The sequence below is a fragment of the Neodiprion virginianus genome, chromosome 1 (assembly GCF_021901495.1).
Source record: "Neodiprion virginianus isolate iyNeoVirg1 chromosome 1, iyNeoVirg1.1, whole genome shotgun sequence".
NCBI classification, from domain to species: Eukaryota; Metazoa; Arthropoda; class Insecta; order Hymenoptera; family Diprionidae; genus Neodiprion; species Neodiprion virginianus.
Window position 1 is genome coordinate 7,993,447 of NC_060877.1, and position 22,117 is coordinate 8,015,563.

Genomic DNA, 22,117 nt, shown 5'->3' on the forward strand with positions numbered 1-22,117 from the left:
CAAAATGTGTTTAACAGGTCTATTATACGTAGATATTTTGGTTCAGTTGAGTATCTGTGTTAACGTGAAACTTGATTTTCAGCATAATATAACGCCGATGCATGTCGCAGCAAAATGGGGAAGGATAAAAATGGTGAATCTGCTTATGTCCAAAAATGCGAATATCGAAGCAAAAACGAGAGACGGGCTCACTCCGCTTCATTGCGCAGCTAGATCTGGTCATCACGAAGTAGTAGATATACTAATAGAAAACGGAGCACCTATTGGTTCTAAAACGAAGGTAAATTACCAGGCATTCAACATCGTTCAACATGTCTTTATTTTATACTCTTATTTCGAATGTTTCATTCCTCAGAATGGACTTGCCCCACTGCACATGGCTTCTCAAGGTGATCACGTTGATGCTGCTCGTATTCTACTTTACCATGGAGCACCAGTCGACGATGTGACCGTTGATTATCTGACTGCGTTGCACGTGGCAGCTCATTGCGGACATGTTAGAGTAGCTAAACTATTGCTCGACAGAAATGCTGATCCTAATGCCAGAGCCTTAAATGGTTTTACCCCTCTTCACATTGCTTGTAAAAAGAACAGAATAAAAGTTGTTGAACTGCTTCTTAAACACAGAGCTAGCATCGAAGCAATGACAGAGGTATAGATATTCTTAGATATGAGTGCGATAGATTATGATCCCCATTTTATGAGCTTCATATTAAAGACATGAAATTGTTCTTCAGTCCGGCCTTACACCTTTACACGTTGCAAGCTTCATGGGATGTATGAACATTGTCATCTATTTACTCCAACATGATGCTAGTCCAGACATTCCAACTGTGCGAGGAGAAACTCCCCTGCATTTGGCTGCTAGAGCAAATCAGACCGACATCATCAGGATTTTGTTGAGAAACGGAGCTCTAGTTGACGCCAGAGCTAGAGTAAGGATATTTCAATTTTCTGCAGAGCGGAAAGGCGGATACTTCTTTGTTATCAGACCATATATCTGAAGACTTTTTTTTATTTTAATCGAACATTCATTCACAAGTTATCTCAAATTCCAAGAAATTTTTCTATTTTCTCACTGTTGCACTTTGCGATAGTTGAATGTGTACCTACTTGTGTATATGGGATTTGTTTGAGTGTACTGTTTGCAGTTACTCTAACGTTGTTATGGGTCCCTCCTTGTGAAGTCCTTTCAATTCGATAATTTTCAATAATTTTTTTACAGGAAGACCAAACTCCGTTACATGTTGCATCACGGTTGGGTAACGTTGATATCGTGATGCTACTCCTACAACATGGTGCGGATGTTGATGCAACTACGAAAGATTTATACACCCCGCTTCACATTGCAGCTAAAGAAGGCCAGGAAGAGGTGTGTAATTATTATGAAAATCGAGTATAACAATTACAGCTCAAGTTTACAAGTAGAAGAAATGTCATGTTGATCACTGCCTATTTCATTTTTAGGTGGCATCTGTCTTGCTTGAAAATAGAGCATCGCTTACCGCTACGACCAAGAAAGGTTTCACACCATTGCATCTTGCTGCAAAATATGGAAATATGAATGTTGCAAGGCTTCTGCTACAGAAGGATGCCCCTGTCGATGCTCAAGGAAAGGTGAGATCTAGAATATTGATTACGATTACGATGTATGTTATATCCAAGAGTTTTTCATTAATCTTTTTACACAGTTGTTACATTATATCGAGGCTTGGCAAAATGTAATTAAATAATTAGCAACTATTAAGCGTAGAATTTTTGCTGTGTCAAATTTTTTAAATATCATACTCCACATGGATAACAAAATGTTGTATAATTCTGATTGTCGTTTCGTTACTTGACACTTTTTTTTAACATGTATGCTTACGTAACTAACAACTCAGAATGGAGTCACACCGCTTCACGTTGCATCCCATTACGACCATCAGAATGTGGCTCTGCTTCTTCTTGACAAGGGAGCCTCTCCTCATGCAATGGCTAAGAATGGTCACACTCCGCTACACATTGCGGCTCGTAAAAATCAGGTACCCTAGTTGTATATTTATAATATAAAGTCTGAATATGGATTATTTCACACCTACGAAAATATCCAATTACATTGAGTAAATCATGAAATAATCAATGATTCGTTTATACTAAATTATTTACACTTACTTTTAATGACTCGCAGATGGATATCGCCACAACATTATTAGAATATGGAGCAAAGGCAAACGCAGAATCAAAAGCTGGCTTCACACCTCTGCACTTGAGTGCCCAGGAGGGTCATACCGATATGTCAACTCTCCTTATTGAGCACAAAGCAGATACAAATCACAAAGCTAAGGTACTACTATTGTCTTACATTATTTCCGAGTCTAAATGCGTTTAATCGCTTGCTTCGTCAAGAATATCAGATATTTGTTCTACATATTAATTACAGAACGGTCTAACACCATTACACCTGTGTGCGCAAGAAGACAAAGTTAACGTCGCGTCCATCCTTGTCAAAAATGGAGCTGATATTGATACCAAAACTAAGGTAAGATACGCCCAAATATCCATAAACGAATCGAAACGTTATTATCCAAATATGCAGTACTATCATTGGCTCAACAAGTATGTATATATCTGTATGTATATGGGTGTTAGATCTAATAGAATTGTCACGAATTTAATAACAAGCATCATAATTAGCCTTGTACAGGCTAGTGTGAACTTCTGCGATCAGCAGCACTCAAAGTTTTTCACTTAGTTCTTGATCTCAATCATGTGCATTCAAATAGGTGATAGTCTGTTTCACAGTCAAGTTGAAAAAATTTGTTTATTGGAACAAAAAATTCTGTATATCAATTACCATACGAAGTGACGATCGATGTAATAGTAATTGCTAATTTTTATAGGCTGGTTACACACCGTTGCATGTCGCAGCACATTTTGGTCAAGCAGCAATGGTACGTTTCTTGCTGAGATCGGGAGCAGGTGTTGATAGCAGTACCGGTGCTGGTTACACACCATTACATCAAGCTGCGCAACAGGGGCATACCTTAGTTATTAATTTGCTGTTAGAGAGTAAAGCAAAGCCTAATGCAGTTACCAATGTGAGCAAAATTCCAGCTTTTATCTAATAAGATCAAAGTAATCGATAGAATGAAATCTAACAACCATTTTGTAAATGTATAAAGTACGACTTATTGTTGCTTGAATTGAAAAAACCCTTATCGTAGCTGTTAAATGATGAGAAGAAATTTGATCTCTTTCGCATTGTTTAATATTGGAAAAGCCTTATGACTCAAAAAGCTCTCAAGTTTCATCTTAGAGAATGAAGACCATAAGTCATCAATCTTTAGGTCGCCACTAATCAAATAATAAAAATGTGGGTTATTTGAAAATGTATTAAAATCACCGACGGTCTAAAGGTTAAGCAACTCGTTTCATGAAATCATTTTACTGTTAAATAGAATGGGCAAACAGCTTTGGACATAGCACAGAAATTAGGATACATCAGCGTTGTTGAAACTTTGAAAGTTGTGACGGAAACTGTCATCACGACTACGCATACTATTACAATTGAAGAAAAGTACAAGGTACAGGCACCTGAATCGATGCAGGAGACGTTCATGAGTGATAGCGAAGACGAAGGTGGTGAGTTTTCATAGTTGTCTTTTTAACGAAACCGTTATTTGTAGTTTTTACGCTGGTTCAAAGTTATTTTCACTAGCTTAATGGGTACGAAATATCTTATAGATGCAATTACTATGTACATAATAGTATTCTTGCCTGATTAATTTGCAGCGATTCGTTATGCAATTGAGTTGTTTTTATATTTTATCATAAAGCGACACGCAACTTATAGCATTTTCAACTAATTACACCAGTGCACATCTGGTGTATACTGAAGTCTTCCATTGTCTTTTACTTTTATGCTGTGCTGTAATGCTGGACCATGTTTATGTAACTAGTTTAAAAAGCTATAACATCTAGACATATATCAGAAACATGCATCCAAAGGTTTCTTGTACGAACTTAAACAGAATGCAAAACGACTGGCATATATCTCTCCAGTAAATGCCATAATCACGCGTATTATACACATAGTAGCCATGTGCTTAGTAATTTTCCATAAGTATTTAGGTATCAGTTTTGGAGAACGAGTTGAGAATTTATAATCAATTAAACAATTGTGTGGTTATTTCTCGTATCGCACTAAATTATTCTGCTAAATTTACTGAATTATTGCTACCTATGTATAGTGCACAGTATTCTCGCTGGATAAATTTCGATATCTTATTAAGCTTTTAGGTATTGTAAATTGGCAGAGCGTGTTGAATAATCTAATTTATTCATTTAACGCACTAAGTGAAACAAATTGTTCTATCATAAAAATACGATCATAAAGTTGTATAATACTTACAACTGCATGTCTATAGGAATTTCTATACATGTGTTGCATGCCGCACCTGCAATCATTCCCAACTTATTTTCACGTGAGACAAGCTTTAGCATGTACTCTTATATAGGTAAATTACGTTGGATTTGATTCTTTAGTAGCTTTTAGATGGAAGCAAAATCGTATAGCATGTTTCGTTCTTAGTTTGCTTTGCATTAGAATTCCCGAATATTGACGTCATTCCTTTCCCTTGCCAATTAAATACGAGGGTTTCAATATCGCCATGGTTTTAGGGCACTGACCATTATCAATGTTGACGCTAGTTATAACTATTAGACGATAGAAGTTTTTTGAAGTTTTATGGATGTCTAGGTATTATCAGCAGAAAAGATTCCTCATAGCCGAGACTAGTTACCTTTTGTTTAGAAACTTCTTTGTTGATATATGTTTCATTGATGAACAGTATGTATCATTTTGCTTCTCTTGTTATGTTGAAATTCGCATTTATTTTGCAAGAGCATGTGTTTAGCACAAAGTTCACCGGGTTGTTATCAAATTTAATGTTGAAATAAAATTTTCAATGTATTGAAAATGAGTAAAAATTTTTTTTAAATTGATCATAATTCACCATTCCAATGAATTAAATTAATGAACTAGTCAATTCTGTTTTCTGTAATTTCAACGATAATGAAATTTTTGGAAAGTTTCCATCAGTTATTACATAAGAATGCTTAAGATAATTGTCTATTACTTGATGGTCGAACTATTTCTGTAATTTAAAATACCAATTGCAACCACCCAGTGAATAGTGAATTTGAAATTTAAAAAAAAATCAATAAGTGTTAGGGAATACATATTGATGGTAAACTACCCCTGACTACCTTACTTGACGGTATACGATATAGGTGGCGACGAAATTGGTATGGCAGCCATGAATGTGTACGGGCAGCCGCCTCATGCGCAACATGTCTACCTCCCTTCCTACTACCAGGGCCAAATGACCTATACTAGTAAGTTGAAGCTCTCTGTGTGTCTCTCGCTCATTCTTGTTTCATGTTCCTTGTCATCCCTTTGTACATTCCATACACTCATTCCTATTCACTTATTCGAACTTTCTTTTATATACAGCTTATCGCAGTAATTAACATAAATTTATATTACACGACTTATTATTAGGCTTATGTGTATTTACACAATTCAAATCAGAATCTTAAATGATAGGTATACAGAAGTTTCAGAATATTTTCGGTTTCTCAATGTTTTGACGGTCATCTCCCTTACTCCGTCCTTAGATTCAAATAGTTTTGTAAGTAGCTGAACAGATCGAATACAACTCTTTTCATTCGCTTTCTCATTAATGTGCTGGTCAAATTGCTGATAAACTGACAGTCTTATGGATAGAATTATCTAATAAACTATATATTTACCTTTGGTACTAAATTATCATGTAAAACTTCAAAGAGTGCCAAATGTTTCAAACTGTCACAAGTTGACCTACTGGTGAATGGAGAGTAACGTAGGAATCAAGATTGTTGGATAATCGAATGATATACCCAAGGGATTATTCGCAACCAAAGTTTCCTGCCATTTCATTCGTTCTTTGCTTCACTGTATAAACATTAAAATCTATAATTAGTTTCGATATAGGTCAGATCATATTTATAGAACGGTTACATGTTCAAACTCCAAACGGCGTTGAATTTAAAAACTTCAGCGGCACACCGCAATGTACCAATTTCTCAACACTACCTCTTTGCTTCAACAAGAGTTCCATTTTGTACATTAGGAGAAAAAACTTCACTGATATGTCCTTTGTTTCGTAATGTAAACATGATCATGTCTCTTGGTTCAATAAACCTACTTGCATGGGTTTTATTGATTAATTACACAACCTAATGTGCATTGTGTAATTATGTGTATACATGTACGTCAGCTCCCGTAATTAAAGATCCTTATTTGTGATGTGCATACATGCGCTGGTTACACGCACCAACAACAGTGAAGTTTTATGTGTAATGTCGTTGAAGAAATATAGGGCATACTATTGTTAATGTAATTTACATAGTAATGACTTGTATAAAAGTTCCCACTATTATGCTAGCCGAGTGACATCTGTTATGTGTTCGGTATGTTTTGATGCGGCTCCTCTCTTTTTCTCTCTACTACTACCTGTTACGTAAGACAGGATCTGCGGCCTTGTTTCGTGCCTCTTGTTTTCTGGTTAAGCTAGTTTGACTTAGGTTGGCCGAGTGCCAAGTTCGATTCTGCCCACCAAAATATTCCATTTTATATAACTAAGCAAAACCACTGAGTCTTAACAGTTTGTGCGTATTTATCCAGTTCCGAGTAGAGCGCAAGCTAACGATCGATCGAGGATTGCATTTAAAAAATTGAAAAATTATAAAAGTGCCATTCATATTATTTCACAAGATTCACTTACATGGTATTCAGACTGTAAATCACTCTGCTAAGGCTTGCCAGCCACTAAGTGTTCAGTGTTAGCATGTTTAAAAGGAAAAATTCTTGTTGTAGCAATTTTTCATTACCAACTAGTATTTGAACGCCTTAAAATAAATTATTAAACAAGTATTTGTGTCGACTAATCAAATCAAAATCAAAATTTAATCAAGCTCTGAGAATTTTTAATTTTGGTCACAAATTTTTTCCCATTGCAAACTATTGTCCATACTAGTACTTCTTACAGTAAATTTATATGCATCTTTGTTACTGATAATAGATTCAGAGTGTACAGTGATTCATTCATTCCAATATCAACAGCATCGAATTTGTTGAATTTCATAAATTATACGTTGCTGCTTTATTACACATGCTTACGTCATACCGCAGATTAAAAAGTAGACATGATTCAAAAACAAAATTTTATCCTCTTTTTATCTCACTTAATTTCAAGGTAAAGGGTTATCGCTTGGGTGCTTGTTAAAAACAAGTATAAATATAACATTGTGTAAATATCAATTGCGAAATCATAGACCAATGGATCTTATTATAAAATTAGTGATTCATGGAATGAGGTCACATTTCTAAGCTTGTGCTGAACAAGTATCAATTCTAAGACAGTCGCTGTTCCTGGCCTGCCCGTTGCAGATGTGAAGTGTATACAGAGTTAAAGATCGGCAGACACCGTTGAAGTGAATAGGGTGATTTTTCGCACACTGTGTACTTCTTACTCGAAGAAGAGAAGTGAACTTATTTTTCAACCGATTTTAATCTGATTTCCGTGTTTAAAATGAACTCACAGTGCTCTAAGAACTACCATCTACCGAACTCAATAACATTGATTAATGTGCATCTAGGTTTATTATGACATTTAATTGAAAACAGTGAATAATTTGAATATTCCACACTGCAATAAACTTTTGTGGATTAAAGTGTCGTAGAACTTGTGCTACATTATTTCTTCTGGAGAACAAGAAAATTTTTTCATTAATACTTTATCGTATTGAAAGTTATATCTGAAAAATCATATTACAGATTTAACAAACATAATACAATAAAGTAGTTATTTTTAAAATTGCGCCATAAATGGACCATTAATAATATAAAGCTAAAATAATAATCATAATTTATAATAAAGAAAAGTGTGTTATACATCACAACTATTCCGATCACTCTATTCAGGCTCGATTTAAGTGCTTGCTTTTTCATTAAATTATAACTAATTAAGTTATTTGTGGACCAATACCAATATGCCGTTAGAAAAGGTAAAGCACAGGAGAAAACCAAAGAAGATGGCTTGCTGTGGGTGCGCCCGTAACAGGAACAGCGACCTGATGTGTAAATATGTTAATAATTTTTCGAGAAATTATTTTATGCAGATAAACATATTCTGTTCTCTCCTACGTTGTCATATCAGTTATCGAATTACATAATTACTATTCCATCTATACTAACCATGAATGGCCTCTTAACGATTGCAGTTGACCCAAAGATGTCACATCTGAACGTGATCTAATTTGCTCAATGTTGTAATTATCTGATATTCTTGATGTGAGAAATTTCTTAGCAAAATTACAACCCAACCTGAACGCTACGAGCATTATTCTGGAAAATGATACGTGTTAAAACTCTTCAAATTTATATAATTAAAGTTTCAAAGAACAGAAGTATAGTGCCAATTGAGATTCATACTCTACGTGCGTGTATACATATAGGTTGAATAATTGGGCTGTGCTGGCACCCATTGAGAAGATGATTCAAAGAGAACGGTGCTTCGTGATGGTTGACAGATCAACTGTTAGGGCAGAAAAGGAACCAATTGCAGCTATTAACCAGTAGCCCGTGAAATAGCTGTGAAGGTTGCCTCGGGTGTTCATTGTAGCTGACTAATTACATCTGCTTCAATTATATGTAGGAATGAGTAAAAAGGTCATCCGGAACAATACGTAATTTTTTAAATACAAGTATCATGTATTTAAGTAATTGTCAAATATTTTTCATTCATACATAAAATTGTCATGTCACTGGATGTACGTTTCTTGCTGAATAGTAAAACTTGAGTAAAGTATTTAAATATCAATCGATATTCTAATCGTTATCAATACATCATTTCAGAGAAAGATTTAATCAAGACAATTTTTTATTCCCTCGCACGTCAATGGTTATCATTATCTAATTATTATCAATATTGAAATGCTGATAAATAATACGCCAATACGTCAGAGAGGTATTAAATTACTCGTAAATCCAAAAGCTATTTACTAATGTTCTGCAGTTCTATTCGATTACTTTAAAAAAAATTTCTTCTCCTCAAAGCTTCTCGATGCATTACATATTGAAGAAATTGTCAAAATTTGGTGCAAAGTTCAAAAAAAATAAAAATACGAAATGTAAGTGAAATAATTTTTCATTCTTCATCGGGGCGGTAGAAGTGGTACGGTAGTGGCTTTTTGAACGCAAAAACTGACTTGCTTACGTCTATGCTCTAAAAATATATCTAAATGTATAAATACGTGAATTCGGTGTGATAATTGATGTGGATGTAGAGTAAACATAAAACTAACAAAACCGAAAAGAAAAAAACACAAAGCTAATGACTTCTGACCTCAAATCATCGCTATTTTAGTCCGTTTGACTTAATGTTTAACACAACAATGCATGCATATGCAATTGGGTCAAGCGGAACAAGCAGAGGCATACATAAATTCTCAGAATCTATAAACTATTTCTGTTTACGACACTAATTCAATTCCGTGTAATCATATTTAATTGACTCAGATTTTCTGTAGATATTCAATGTTGCCAGAAAAATGTAGGGCATTACTTTACGAAGTCAAATTTAAAGATAGATTGAACTCGAGAGAAAAAGATTTGATCTAATATGTTATGAATACATATGTGCTATTCAACAACTTTACAAATTCCTGCATATACCTATGTACATACATACATACATATACATGTTCCTCTATTCGTATACAAGTATAAAACAGTATGCTTAGAATATAAATATAGGTAGCCTTGGGGCGTCCGCTTTTACGTGAAATATCATTAAATTGGTATAAACATTAAATAAACCTTACATTTGAAACGTAGTTGAAAGGCTTTATAAATAATTAAAGGAAAAATGAATCTTTTGCTTGCTGACAATATCTGAAATTTTATAACCGCACGTTACGTAAATTTTGAAAACCGAAATTACAGCTTACCTTATATTTAAGTTGCCTAATTATCATACGCATCGGCTGAATTATTTTCATATGATATATATACCTAAATTTTTCCTCGTAGACGCTGTATCCATGCCTAAAATTAATTATATGAGCAAACAATCTGTGCAAGCACTGAAATGTTGATAATGGAGAAAAAATTTTTTGGAAATATTTAAATAATGTCATATTGATTTTGTAAATGTGTCATACTGGAAAAATTCGCATTAGTCATGTTTCGTTTTAACATTTCCTCATTATTATCGTGACATCACTGGTTTAGTAAGTGTAGGCTGAATTTGTAGGCGGCTGGACAATTGGATCATTACTACTTACATTCTTGAAATATCTGTTAGGTCATTTTAAATGCAATCAGTCTACAGTTACAACTAGATATGTGATGCTCGTGGCTTAGAATTCTCCTCACCTCAAAACATTGATGACGTTTAGAGGAATCACTTGAAATGTAAATAATCGACTTTGTTTTACCATTGTTAGTTAAATTTAGTGCATATGTTATTCAGTATTTCTTGTCTTACGAAGTTTTCGTTCAATAAATACACAGCACCGAAGTCATCACAAATGTGTAAAACTTCTAACAAGCAACAATATGTCAATAGTATCTTGGAGGACACATTAAACAATAAACAGTGATTTGCTACATGTATCGACATGATACTATTTTTTGATAGACTAATACAAAATATCTAAACAACTCTGATAAAATAAATTCAGCTTTATCTGTGCCTCACTATCAAAGTGGATGAAACGCTATCCATGGAATTGAGCAACACACATGTTATCAAGAGCATTAATAATTCTATGATCGGAAAAATGTTGCGTCTTGCTGATAAACAGAGCTTGCTCAGTGATTACTGAGTTGCGGTGATGGTGATTCAAATAAATCGTTGGGACTGACACAAATCAATACACCCGCTACATTAATATAATATGGGAAAATATTAAAAAATTACTGGATTCTAGTTTTCTATATGTTGCACAATAAATTAGATAGTGCTCCAATTTTGCATCATATAAGCATACTTGAATATATCTCACCGAAGCATTTCAATCCACACTACGATAACTCTAGTTTAATTTTTATTTACGTAGTTAATCAATGCTTTCCAAATTTGAAAAACATATCCATTCGTTCAATCATGATTCCTTATAGGCGAAGATCCGATGTTAAGCGACCAACAGCAGTACCGCTACATGACTGTTGACGATATGAAATCAATGGGTGATGACTCTATGCGCCTCAATGTGACTGACGATGAAAGAGACAATCGACATTCTGGAGGTAAAATTGTTTCCATATCTTGTACAACTGCCGCCTTTAGTGTTGTCTAGAATTGCATTATTTTAACATTATAATCTCCAATTTCAGCTCCGACTATAACAGAAATGATTACAAAAGAAAGCTATCACAGATCAAATGCCGCAAATCACAAACCAGACAATGTGGACATCAACAGGCATCCGATTCACGTTGGGTATGTATCTTCATACTATGTTTATTTTACACTCGTTATCGCCACCCTAAAGTTATAAATTACTCCATGGAAAACTGTGTAATATGCTAACGATTGAATAGAATAACGAAATATTCGGCGTTGGTGAAATTCTAATTGCAGTGATTGAAATGAAGATTACCTTATACTCCGTTGATACATGTATAGTCTTTCTCTCGTTATTTTGAATATTAAATTACACCGAGTATAGAATGATTATCTGAAGTAAAATTCAGTTAGAAAAAAAACTCTGAAAACAAAGCTACTCAAGCATGTAGCATAAAAGTTCCTCTTTGGGAACCGAGAATAAAGCGAAAAAATTTAAAACACGCTTGTAATACAAATAAAATTTAAAACATTACAAAATAACGGCCTTCCAATTAAATGGCCGTGGTTCTAATGTGGAGACTTTCTCGAGTGTTTACGCTAATCTCTCACTACTCCGATAAACTGGATTAGACTCATGACTAGCTTACTTTCGTAGTTCACAGAGAATGCAAAAAAATCCTATACTTCTTTCTATAAGTTCGGATCGTATACAAAATACGACAAGGGAATTCCACCACTCTCGTCGAGGTTGTGCATTCGAGCCTTTACGCCAATTAGGCTACCTATGTTTTTTCACATAGATATCACTGACCTATTTTACAATGATCTCATCAACGAATTATCGATTTCCAACTGTTGCTTAGGATCTCGCTTAGACAAATTCTGATGTAAATACTGAACTGTTCTTGATTAAACCAGAAAGTAACGATATTGTGTATTATAGTGTGATTTGGAGTGTGTTGGTGAAAGACTGCTTGCTACTAACAATGTTATTTAGTTGAAATTAAACTTTTAAAGGGCTTTAAAATAAATCTAAACGAAATTATGATTGAAATGTATTTCCACTCGGGTGTACTTTGGCTCCTGTGTTCTTTTTCTTATGTACGACTTATCAGTCATTTAGCAATGCGTTGTTACGCAAGAATTGCTATTTAGTTAAAGTTGGCATTAATATGAACGCCTGCTTCTCAAAAAATAGGGCACTAATATTGTTTCGATTTTTATTCGTGAATTTCCAATATAACCGACGTGTTTGATATTTCAAGCTACATGCAACTTCTATGCCTCTCGTAAATAATTATCCATGAGACAAATGTGAAAATTTTCATATTAAAAACTTAATTTCCGCATTAATTACCTCAAAGTTATTTCAAATCCTGTAAATGATGGATCGAAATGATACTTTGCTCTGAGATCTTTCTCAATTTACAATGGTATGTGTGTCGTGTGGTAGTTACTTGGCATGGATATTCAATATTGAAAATTGCATTCTCAATACAATATTTATTCAGCAATTTTTTTTTTTTTTTAGTAACGATGCTGTAACCATAACTGTATAAAAACATTTTGAAATAATTTCTGCAATCTAATGTCATGTAGAGCAATAAATTACAAATGTGATATGCAAATAAATATTCTACAAATCATTTATTCAATTCAAAAATTAGGTATAATGGTCAATATTTTTAATCTTACGAGAATTTGAAGCCTGGTACAAAGAGGTTTAAACGATCATTGCTTTACGTTTTGAACCAATTTACCAAGTACACAGCAGTGATCGTAGAGACTCTTATTGAAATTGAGGTTATTCGTTTGAGAATATTTATCGATCAAGTTTTAAATAAGCATCGTTCACGTGACTGTTCATAATAGAAATAATGTGACATTGATAAAACTATCGGCAAACTAGCAAAATGTGCACTGTTTTCTGAAGATCGGATTAGATGTAACTTAAAATCACCATACATCTGTCGATACCTCATGTCATTCGCTGCACCCTCACAATAGTTTTCTCGTAGCGCCCTGGTAGCATTTAGAAATAGTTATTGATATTAAGTAAACAATAAAATGCAGATATTGGCCGCACTGCACGATATGCAAGCATGAGCACGTCTTAAAGCTAAATTCGATAATCACGTATAGTTCTGTTCTGAGATTAGCGCGTCAATAGTGTCGTTAAACACATCACTGGCAGCCCTTGGTATCGTGCCTAAAGGACAAGGGATGTGGAGGGACAGGTACATTATATACCCCTTTTTATAATTTTGCTTTATTTATTTCAAAGTTGTATCTTTCTTCAAAATTTTTTAAGGTGTATCGTGTTATATGATATTTAAATACTGAATAACTACTTTCATTCTTTTTTTTTCTTTAACATTGTGGTATTTGAAGCACTTTCGTCATAGCTCGAAAATGCAAAAAATTTTCTGAACATTTATTTTCTGTACAATGACATTGGACATTATTTTACATACCATTGTGTTTGCTTCAATTACCTTTTGCACCCTTTCTGTACAAAATTTTGAATTCGAATTTTACCACTTTATATTCCTTTAGTTTCTCTTTTTCTTGAAATATCGATCAACCATGGTCAATTATTGTGTTGCAAGAAATTTTTTTCTTCATTGAAACGATGAAATTAATTCAATCATAATATGTTCGATTGGAGTAAAAAATCATAGGTTTACCAGTAACAATAACTAGGTATTTAACAAACGTTTGAGCTCAGTGGGCAAAAAAATAACGGAACACTCAAACTGGCCATTAACACGTTCAGCTACGAATTGCAGTGGAGAAAATGTGTCCAATAATAATATTTTAAATTCAGCATATAGCTGTTCAGCTATAAAGATCATCGGTTTTCACTCTGTGACTTCATACGTACTTTCGTTTATTTTCTAACTCTTATGTTGTTATTTTAGCACAGTGTGAATGGTTTGCCGCACTACCAATCTCAGCTATAATACATAATCATTGTTGTTACCTACTATGTATATAGAAAAGGTAGGCTTCTATGTATAAAAAACAAAAAAAAAAAAAAATTACGGTTTTCGAGATTATTCATAATCTTAGTGCAATGAACAAAAAGTCATTGTCTATGCGTTATCAAAATAATCCATCGATTGATATAAATCGAACTTGTTGTTACTAATTTCGAAAATCTAAAATCAAATATTAGAATGTAGTATATCTTATCCTTCATCTTTGGTCATCTATCACTATCATATTTGTATAGAGAAATGAATACTAACGCGATTTTTATTTTGTTTCCGATTCTATCTGTTATTTAATTTCCGCTACCCGCAGAATTCCACACTGGAGAAAGTAAGTGAACTCCCTTGGACAAATCTTTAGTCTCTGCCTTCATATTTTTGCTGTCTAAAATTCTTTTCAGTGTTGCACCCATTTTTTATCTCACACCACTTTATAGTGCAGTTTATCCATTATTTAGCATATTTTATGTTACATAGTTCTTTAGAGATGGGAATAAGGTGAATACATATTGGAAATATTTAACTTCCTACACAATGCGATGCTATCACCGAAGAAGTCAATAATACGCAATCGTGAAAATAAAATTCTTTGTTCATCGTCAATATTAGGTCTGATTAGAAGTGCACTATAAAAAAGAACCTTGCATAAAAATATATATTCGAAATTGTGTTTAAACCAAGATGCTGTTTTACCCAAACGAATATCCTGCTCGAACATATGTATTCACTGATAAGTATTTTTGTAGATACTTTGTATTTTGTATGTATCAAAATTCGTTATTTCATACATAAATATACATATAGGTATAGTTTTCATTTAGCTCAGTGTGACCTCCAATCATTACTTCATCTACTTCACATAAATATCTACAGCTGGAAATTTGTTGTAACTTTTGTAGTACAATATAAATTTTTTTTTTTCATGCAGATATGCTATTGTCATTCTCATTCGCAACTGTTCAACATCTTTGATCTAATACTCTTCAATTGATATTTATAGCAAATTTTAGATCTTGATATAGCGCTGAAACATATTCAAACGCTGCTTATAGTTGCTGCCTACTGGTTCGCCATAGTTGCAAAGCATTTTATTCGTTCTGTCAATATTACTATAAATAATTTCCATCCTAGAAGCAATTGTGCTAACTTACTACCACAAACACACTCAAGAGCACAAACTTATATGAGTAATTTAATCTTTGATTTCAAATTTGAAGTAAACGGTGACAGTAGAGCTTTGATTTTCTACAACTATCGTTTTATGTATATACGTGCTATTTATAAATTTGAAAATATGCCACTTATTTATAAATTATGTTTTGTAAATTGTAAATACATGAACATATTGTTTATATTTTGAAATCTGGCTAGATTATTTCACTCGCTTCTAAATGTGCAACTTTTTTGTCATTAATATCCGATGAATAAAGCCTTCTTCTTGATCAACACTTTATTTTTTTGCATCAAAAACGCTATTAGATTTTACATATCAAATTTTATTGTAACTTATTCTCGGTCTGTTATCAGAAATGTTGCACTAATTCTCAACTGGAAGGTGTGTCTTCCTACAACCTGCTCAGTTTAATAAAATGATCTACTTTTTCAAGTTATGCGAACATTTATCTACAAAAGTATTGATACAACTTCATCAATTATATTCTATAGCACCAAGAAACTGGGCTAAAATTTTATTGGCTGTAGGCAGGTTGTGGTGAATATTGCATTAGACTTTTACACGATATGTCTAATTTAATTTTCTGTAAACAGTTTCCTAGTTTCATTCCTGGTCGATGCAAGGGGAGGCGCAATGCGTGGATGCCGTCACAGTGGAGTTCGCGTGATTGTGCCACCGCGTAAAGCGGCCATGCCTATGAGAGTAACTTGTCGGTACCTGAAAAGAGATAAATTAACCAATCCTCCACCTCTAATGGAGGGTGAGGCATTGGCGAGTAGAATTCTCGAGCTTGGGCCTGTCGGTGCTAAGTTCCTAGGGTGAGACATTTGAAACAAATTGTTAAAAAGCCCTTTTCATTCTATAAGGCAATATTTGGAAATCTATTTTCGTCACTTTCAGGCCCGTGATTATAGAGGTACCACATTTTGCCTCATTGCGTGGAAAGGAAAGAGAAATAGTAATACTGAGATCAGATAATGGAGAAACATGGCGCGAGCACACCCTGGAAGCAAGCGAGGAAGCTGTCCAGGATGTGCTTAACGAGAGCTTTGAAGGAGAAGGTAAATTTTTCAAACTGTTGCTTTACTATTCAAACCTAGGTAATTTCTTCATATTCTTACCTGTTAATTTTTTTGAAATTATCATATGTTTGAGCCTTTGATGAATCTATACAACAAGACATATTGAATTTACAGAATTAAGCCAGCTAGAGGATCTCCAGACGTCACGTATAGTACGAATTCTCACGGTAGATTTCCCGCACTACTTTGCCGTAGTGTCTCGTGTTAGACAGGAAGTTCATGCAGTAGGTCCTGAAGGAGGCACTGTCTCTTCTTCCGCTGTGCCTCAAGTTCAGGCTGTATTTCCGCCAGCTGCTCTTACAAAGAAAATTAGAGTCGGGCTACAGGTAAGACAGTTATGAATTTGGAATTGCACATTTTTAAACTGCACGTAGATTTTCTTACGGGTTATTATTTGTATTGAATGGAACCATCAAACGAGTTTGTAGGTATGTTTGCTACTTTACAGTTGTCAATTATTGATAAAATTAAGATTGAAACAAATTTAACACTTTCAGGCTCATCCGATACCATCTGATTTGGTAGCTAAGCTACTTGGAAATCGTGTCGCGGTATCACCGATTGTGACTGTAGAGCCCAGACGTCGAAAATTCCACAAACCGATTACTTTGACGATACCAATGCCACAAGCAGCTAATAAAGGCATGATTAATCAATACTCTGGAGATGCTGGAGCAGTTGGAACTCTTAGACTTCTGTGCAGCATAACTGGTAATATATGCTTGCGCGTAACATTGTAGGGCAGCAAGCCACTTGAACGGAGAATCTCTTTCTGATATATAATAAATGAGTCTATTTTAATTTTGAAATTCGCTCACAAGTCGCGTTACTAGTATGATGTTTATATGTACTTGCAAACCTAGATTTTACCAGATGCTGAAGGAATTAGCTACGTAACGGTGTTAGCCAGCTTCTTGGATGTGTTTCATTTGAAATATAATGCTTCAAGCCTTCGTGGTTGTATCATCCTTTTTACAACGAATTTTTCTTTTTAACATCAACATTTTAGAGTCAGCTCCACGCCCGATTATTGCTTTAATTTAAATTCAAAGTGAAATCTAGTTTAAGTAGCTCTACTGCTATATTCAGTGTATATTTGCAAAATATTAAGTGACAGAGTTAATGTTCAGTTATGCTGAACCCCACTGGTCCCCCTGTTTAAAAAATATGTTTTTGTTCAATCCAGTCGACATAAAATGATATTGACCTTATTTTGGTCCAGGATTTGTTGGTAATAGAAATTATTGGACAGAGATTTGAAGGATTGGTGGTAGCTGTGGTGTTCCATAGCAAAATGTTGTTCAGTACCATTGTTGTATACATATCTTGTTGTGATTCATTGTTAATGCTTGCGTATTGTTAGGATTGAGTCAGTTAGGTATGGATCATTAATTAACGTAGATAAATTTTACCAACTTGGCTAATTGTAATTGTTAATTCAATTGTTTTTGTTTCAGCACATTTAGTTGATTGTTAAATGCTTCGATCATAGAATTTCTTACGACGAATTATAACTAATAATTGAAAAACTTCGTATCGACAAAATCGTATCTGGATTAAAAATTGCATGTTGCAGTTGACAAATCATTCGAATAGTGTCCGTTTTGTATATATTCAATCACTTAACGCATTAACAAGTCTCGGTATAATTATGCAGTTCATTCCGACAATACAACTGTACTCAACGTACTTTGGTTGTTTGTGGATGCAATGGTTAAAACTTTATTTTGATTTTAGAATATCTTTCCAGTACTGTTGCCATTTTTCCATGCGCTATATGTTGACAACAGTGGTACAAAAGTTTATATGGTCGCAATGATAATCATAAACTTACGCGACTATCATACTATTTGTCATACTGAATATTCGTTAATGCAACTGCAATTTGCTATTTACGGTTGACGGATAATTCTCTTTCTTTATCAAATTAATTGTTATTAATAAGAAAGAGAATATGGAACTTCGAGATATGTATCTTTTAAAAATAAACGTATCTAATGTAACACTTTGACGAAGAGCCTACACGAGACATACATGATTTCGTGCTTTATGCTCCATACACATCCTGCTTTTTACACATTTCTCATGGATGTTATTTTTTCTTTATTTAGCTAGCATTATCGAATTATTCAACCCATACAGTATTACCCATTAATTTTACATCAGTGTCAAGCACGTATCAATCAAGCACACATACCCGCTGAGTTTAAATACAGTTAAACTCTGTATCTTGATAAGATCTATTAGTTTAAATACAATTAAACATGTTACAAAAGACACTCTCATTTTCTGTCTGCCGATAAGTTCCTCTGCTTGTAACTATCAATTACATTGAAACTTGCCACAAATGAAAAACTGTATTCAACATCAGTACTTTCAATCCACATGTGTCTCACAGCTGCCATTTGTATACTAACTGCACGGACATATTTTAATAATGTTATTGGACTTGGCATGTATGTCGTTCAGGGGGTCAGTCTCGGGCGGTCTGGGAGGATGTAACCGGATCTACGCCACTAACGTTTGTCAAGGACTGTGTCTCCTTTACGACGACTGTATCCGCTCGTTTCTGGCTGATGGATTGCAGAAACATTTCTGAGGCTACTAAAATGGCCACAGAACTTTATACCCATGCTACGCATGTGCCATTTATGGCCAAGTGAGTTGTAAACTAATAGAGCACAAACTATGGTTAATACAAAATGCGGATATATATTTTTGCCGGTTTAATTTATTTTTCTCGCACGCATTACATTTTTCACGTTTGTTTTTAATGTATTCTCATTTACGTATTCAATCCGCAGGTTTGTTGTTTTTGCTAAACGAGTCGATCCACTAGAAGCGAGACTACGTGTGTTCTGCATGACAGATGATAAGGAAGACAAAACGCTAGAACATCAAGAGCACTTTACCGAGGTTGCCAAAAGCCGGGATGTTGAGGTATTCCATTCATATTTCAAAGCTATCGGTACAGCATTATACTGTTTTCTAAAGAGTTCATTAGTTTAATTGCTGTGTTACACTTTTTTCAGGTTCTCGAAGGGAAAACACAATACATGGAATTTGCCGGTAATCTAATCCCGGTTTTGAAGAGCGGAGAACAATTACAGCTACCATTCAGGGCTTTCAAAGAAAATAGAGTTCCGTTTACTGCAAGAGTCAAAGATCCAGATGCCGCCGACACTGTTGGCCGCATCATGTTTATGAGTGAACCTAAAGTTCCAAAGGGTGAACCTTCTCAGACGCCACTTTGCACACTGAATATTTTATTACCTGAAAAAATTTCTCCCGAAGGTGCGACATCGGAGCTAGACTTACTTGAGTTATCGAAGAACTACAGTTTCCTTCGAGATGGTGGAATTAGTAAGTAATTAAGTTTTCTTGCTGCACCATGCAGATTTTTTAAATTCTACTCAAAGATCCACTAACTCGTCTAGTATCAAAATATTGTTTTACATGTTTTTTTCATCAAGAATCTACACCATTATTTATCTCGGGGATTTATTTACTAACTACTATTTTCATGTACAGCTAGACCAGATGCTATTCATAGGGCTACGATAAGATTGACGGATATAGCCAATCTATTGGATACGGACTGGGAGAAACTAGCGGAAGAATTAAACATCCCGCCGAATGATGTCCAGCTTATCAAGCAAGAATATCCTGGCAAACCTGCACAGCAAGCTGACATGATGTTCAAATTATGGCAAAGCGATGGGAACAAAGCGACAGGTTAGTGCAAAAAAATATATGATCCATATTATCATTTAGATTATTACATCCTTCTGATTTCTGGATTTCACTTGCAGATCTTTTTTTTTATCGCAATTAAATCGTTTGATATACATGACATGAGTTGATCAGTAGCTGATCGCTACCCCAATTGATGCCACTAATATATTTAGCTATTTCAATGATAGCACTCCTGAGTTACTTTTCAGTTCAAATGTTCCACAGCTTATTATGCGGGACTTCAATATACAGAGAAACAGGCTCTGTACACTTGACAGTTAGGTACTCATTCCAAGATCCCAAAATAGACGCTTCTTTTCTAAAATAAGCTAGTGTTAAAATGTAACAATGGAAACTCTATAAACACCTGCAAAATAAAGCCGTATTTAGTTGTATTACTGCGCACGAATATTAATGGCTTATTAAATAACTATGTTAATAATAACTCGTATTCCAATCGGTAAACAAAAGACTGATTTGTGAATTCAGGTAGATTTTTTTCTACCTGCATACATTTGCCAATTAATTCCAATTGTGTAGTAAAGGCTCGCAGAGCCTTTCAACCACTATGAAGTAGTATAAAGTGAAACCAGTTTGACAAGGTGAAATAAACAAGAACGCATAATCGTTGAGTCACACGTGTGGAATCTGTACAGAAACGTAGTTGATGATCTCATCACCCATTACCATGCTTGACACAAGTCCCACCACTAATACTAATCGCCTTGCTATACCCCACTATAGCTCAGCATTATTACTATAATCAACAAAAATAACAACCTCCATCCGTCTGGCATTATTCAATCGTCCTTTGACGCTGATAGATCTTTACAAAGGTATTTTCATTTCTGCGTTGATATAAACCACACAGTACCAAGAAAAGTTGTGAATTTTATATTTAAAGCATTACCTTGGCCTTGAACGTGTAGAATTTTTCTAAAATCAAGTGATTTGCAGTGAATGTTTGTGTTATATTCATAAAACACTATAAAATAATATCAGTTTGTGACCAGTTGGTGTGTGTGTTTTGTGAAATTATATGAAAAGACCATGTTTATAACGTTATATCAAGCGTTTGAGAACGAAGCCACTAATTCTCACGTTAGTGAATTGCTACTTATTTTTAGAAGGTCACAGTCTTGGCATCAAGGACCTTGTAAACACAAAGGTTTGTTTTGAAACAATCTCGCGTGGGAAAGACATTCAAATTAAATTCACATAATAACGATGGTTGGCCAATTTGAATTTATCATTTTCTTCTGTGTAGAAAAGCGTTTAATTCCAGTCCAGATGATGTTCGTAAAATTGAAGATAGACTATTTGCTAATTTCATTATGTTTCTCATTGGTAATTTTTTTCCAGGAAATACTCTAGAAAAGGCTTTGAATAAAATCGGTCGTAAAGATATCGTGAAAAGATGCATATTCAATGTAGAACTCGTTACCGACGATGTAGAAAAAGCCGTAGCAAGAGTAAGGCTTGATCAACCTGGTTTTGATTCCCTGAAAGAGGAGCTCGGGCCTTCCCGAGATACATCTCTTCGCAGAGATGCTACCATGGATCCTAAAATGGACCCAGATTGGGAAGAGCCAGATCGAATGAAGGTTTGTCATCTTTTTTGTATCGATTCCTTCATATTTTCAATACTATTGAGCAGAAACTTTAAGGTCTAATAGCCTTTTTTAATGTATGGAAATTTGTATAATAATGTAATGCTTCATTATATTTGCTGACGTAATATTCGTCACACTTATT

General features: G+C 34.4%; 1 protein-coding gene across 8 annotated transcripts in view; it reads left to right on the forward strand.

The window, feature by feature from the left end:
• The window catches only part of LOC124310137 (microtubule-associated protein futsch-like), a 98,889-nt gene that overhangs the window by 48,103 nt on the left and 28,669 nt on the right, over positions 1–22,117 (forward strand). For 5 of the 8 annotated variants that reach the window (XM_046773826.1, XM_046773827.1, XM_046773825.1 and 2 more), the window contains 23 exons: positions 83–280; positions 356–652; positions 738–935; positions 1,226–1,372; positions 1,468–1,617; positions 1,884–2,024; positions 2,171–2,326; positions 2,423–2,521; positions 2,883–3,080; positions 3,441–3,624; positions 5,275–5,379; positions 11,210–11,338; positions 11,426–11,531; positions 13,538–13,615; positions 16,139–16,363; positions 16,446–16,606; positions 16,742–16,953; positions 17,125–17,338; positions 19,097–19,286; positions 19,432–19,567; positions 19,660–19,990; positions 20,159–20,362; positions 21,725–21,966. In XM_046773826.1, coding sequence (XP_046629782.1) covers positions 83–280; positions 356–652; positions 738–935; positions 1,226–1,372; positions 1,468–1,617; positions 1,884–2,024; positions 2,171–2,326; positions 2,423–2,521; positions 2,883–3,080; positions 3,441–3,624; positions 5,275–5,379; positions 11,210–11,338; positions 11,426–11,531; positions 13,538–13,615; positions 16,139–16,363; positions 16,446–16,606; positions 16,742–16,953; positions 17,125–17,338; positions 19,097–19,286; positions 19,432–19,567; positions 19,660–19,990; positions 20,159–20,362; positions 21,725–21,966 — 4,101 coding nt within the window. Of the gene's footprint in view, positions 1–82; positions 281–355; positions 653–737; positions 936–1,225; positions 1,373–1,467; positions 1,618–1,883; positions 2,025–2,170; positions 2,327–2,422; positions 2,522–2,882; positions 3,081–3,440; positions 3,625–5,274; positions 5,380–7,089; positions 8,165–10,294; positions 10,502–11,209; positions 11,339–11,425; positions 11,532–13,537; positions 13,616–16,138; positions 16,364–16,445; positions 16,607–16,741; positions 16,954–17,124; positions 17,339–19,096; positions 19,287–19,431; positions 19,568–19,659; positions 19,991–20,158; positions 20,363–21,141; positions 21,531–21,724; positions 21,967–22,117 lie in introns of those variants that run through there. The other 3 variants (XM_046773828.1, XM_046773829.1, XM_046773830.1) reach the window with 3 other exon arrangements.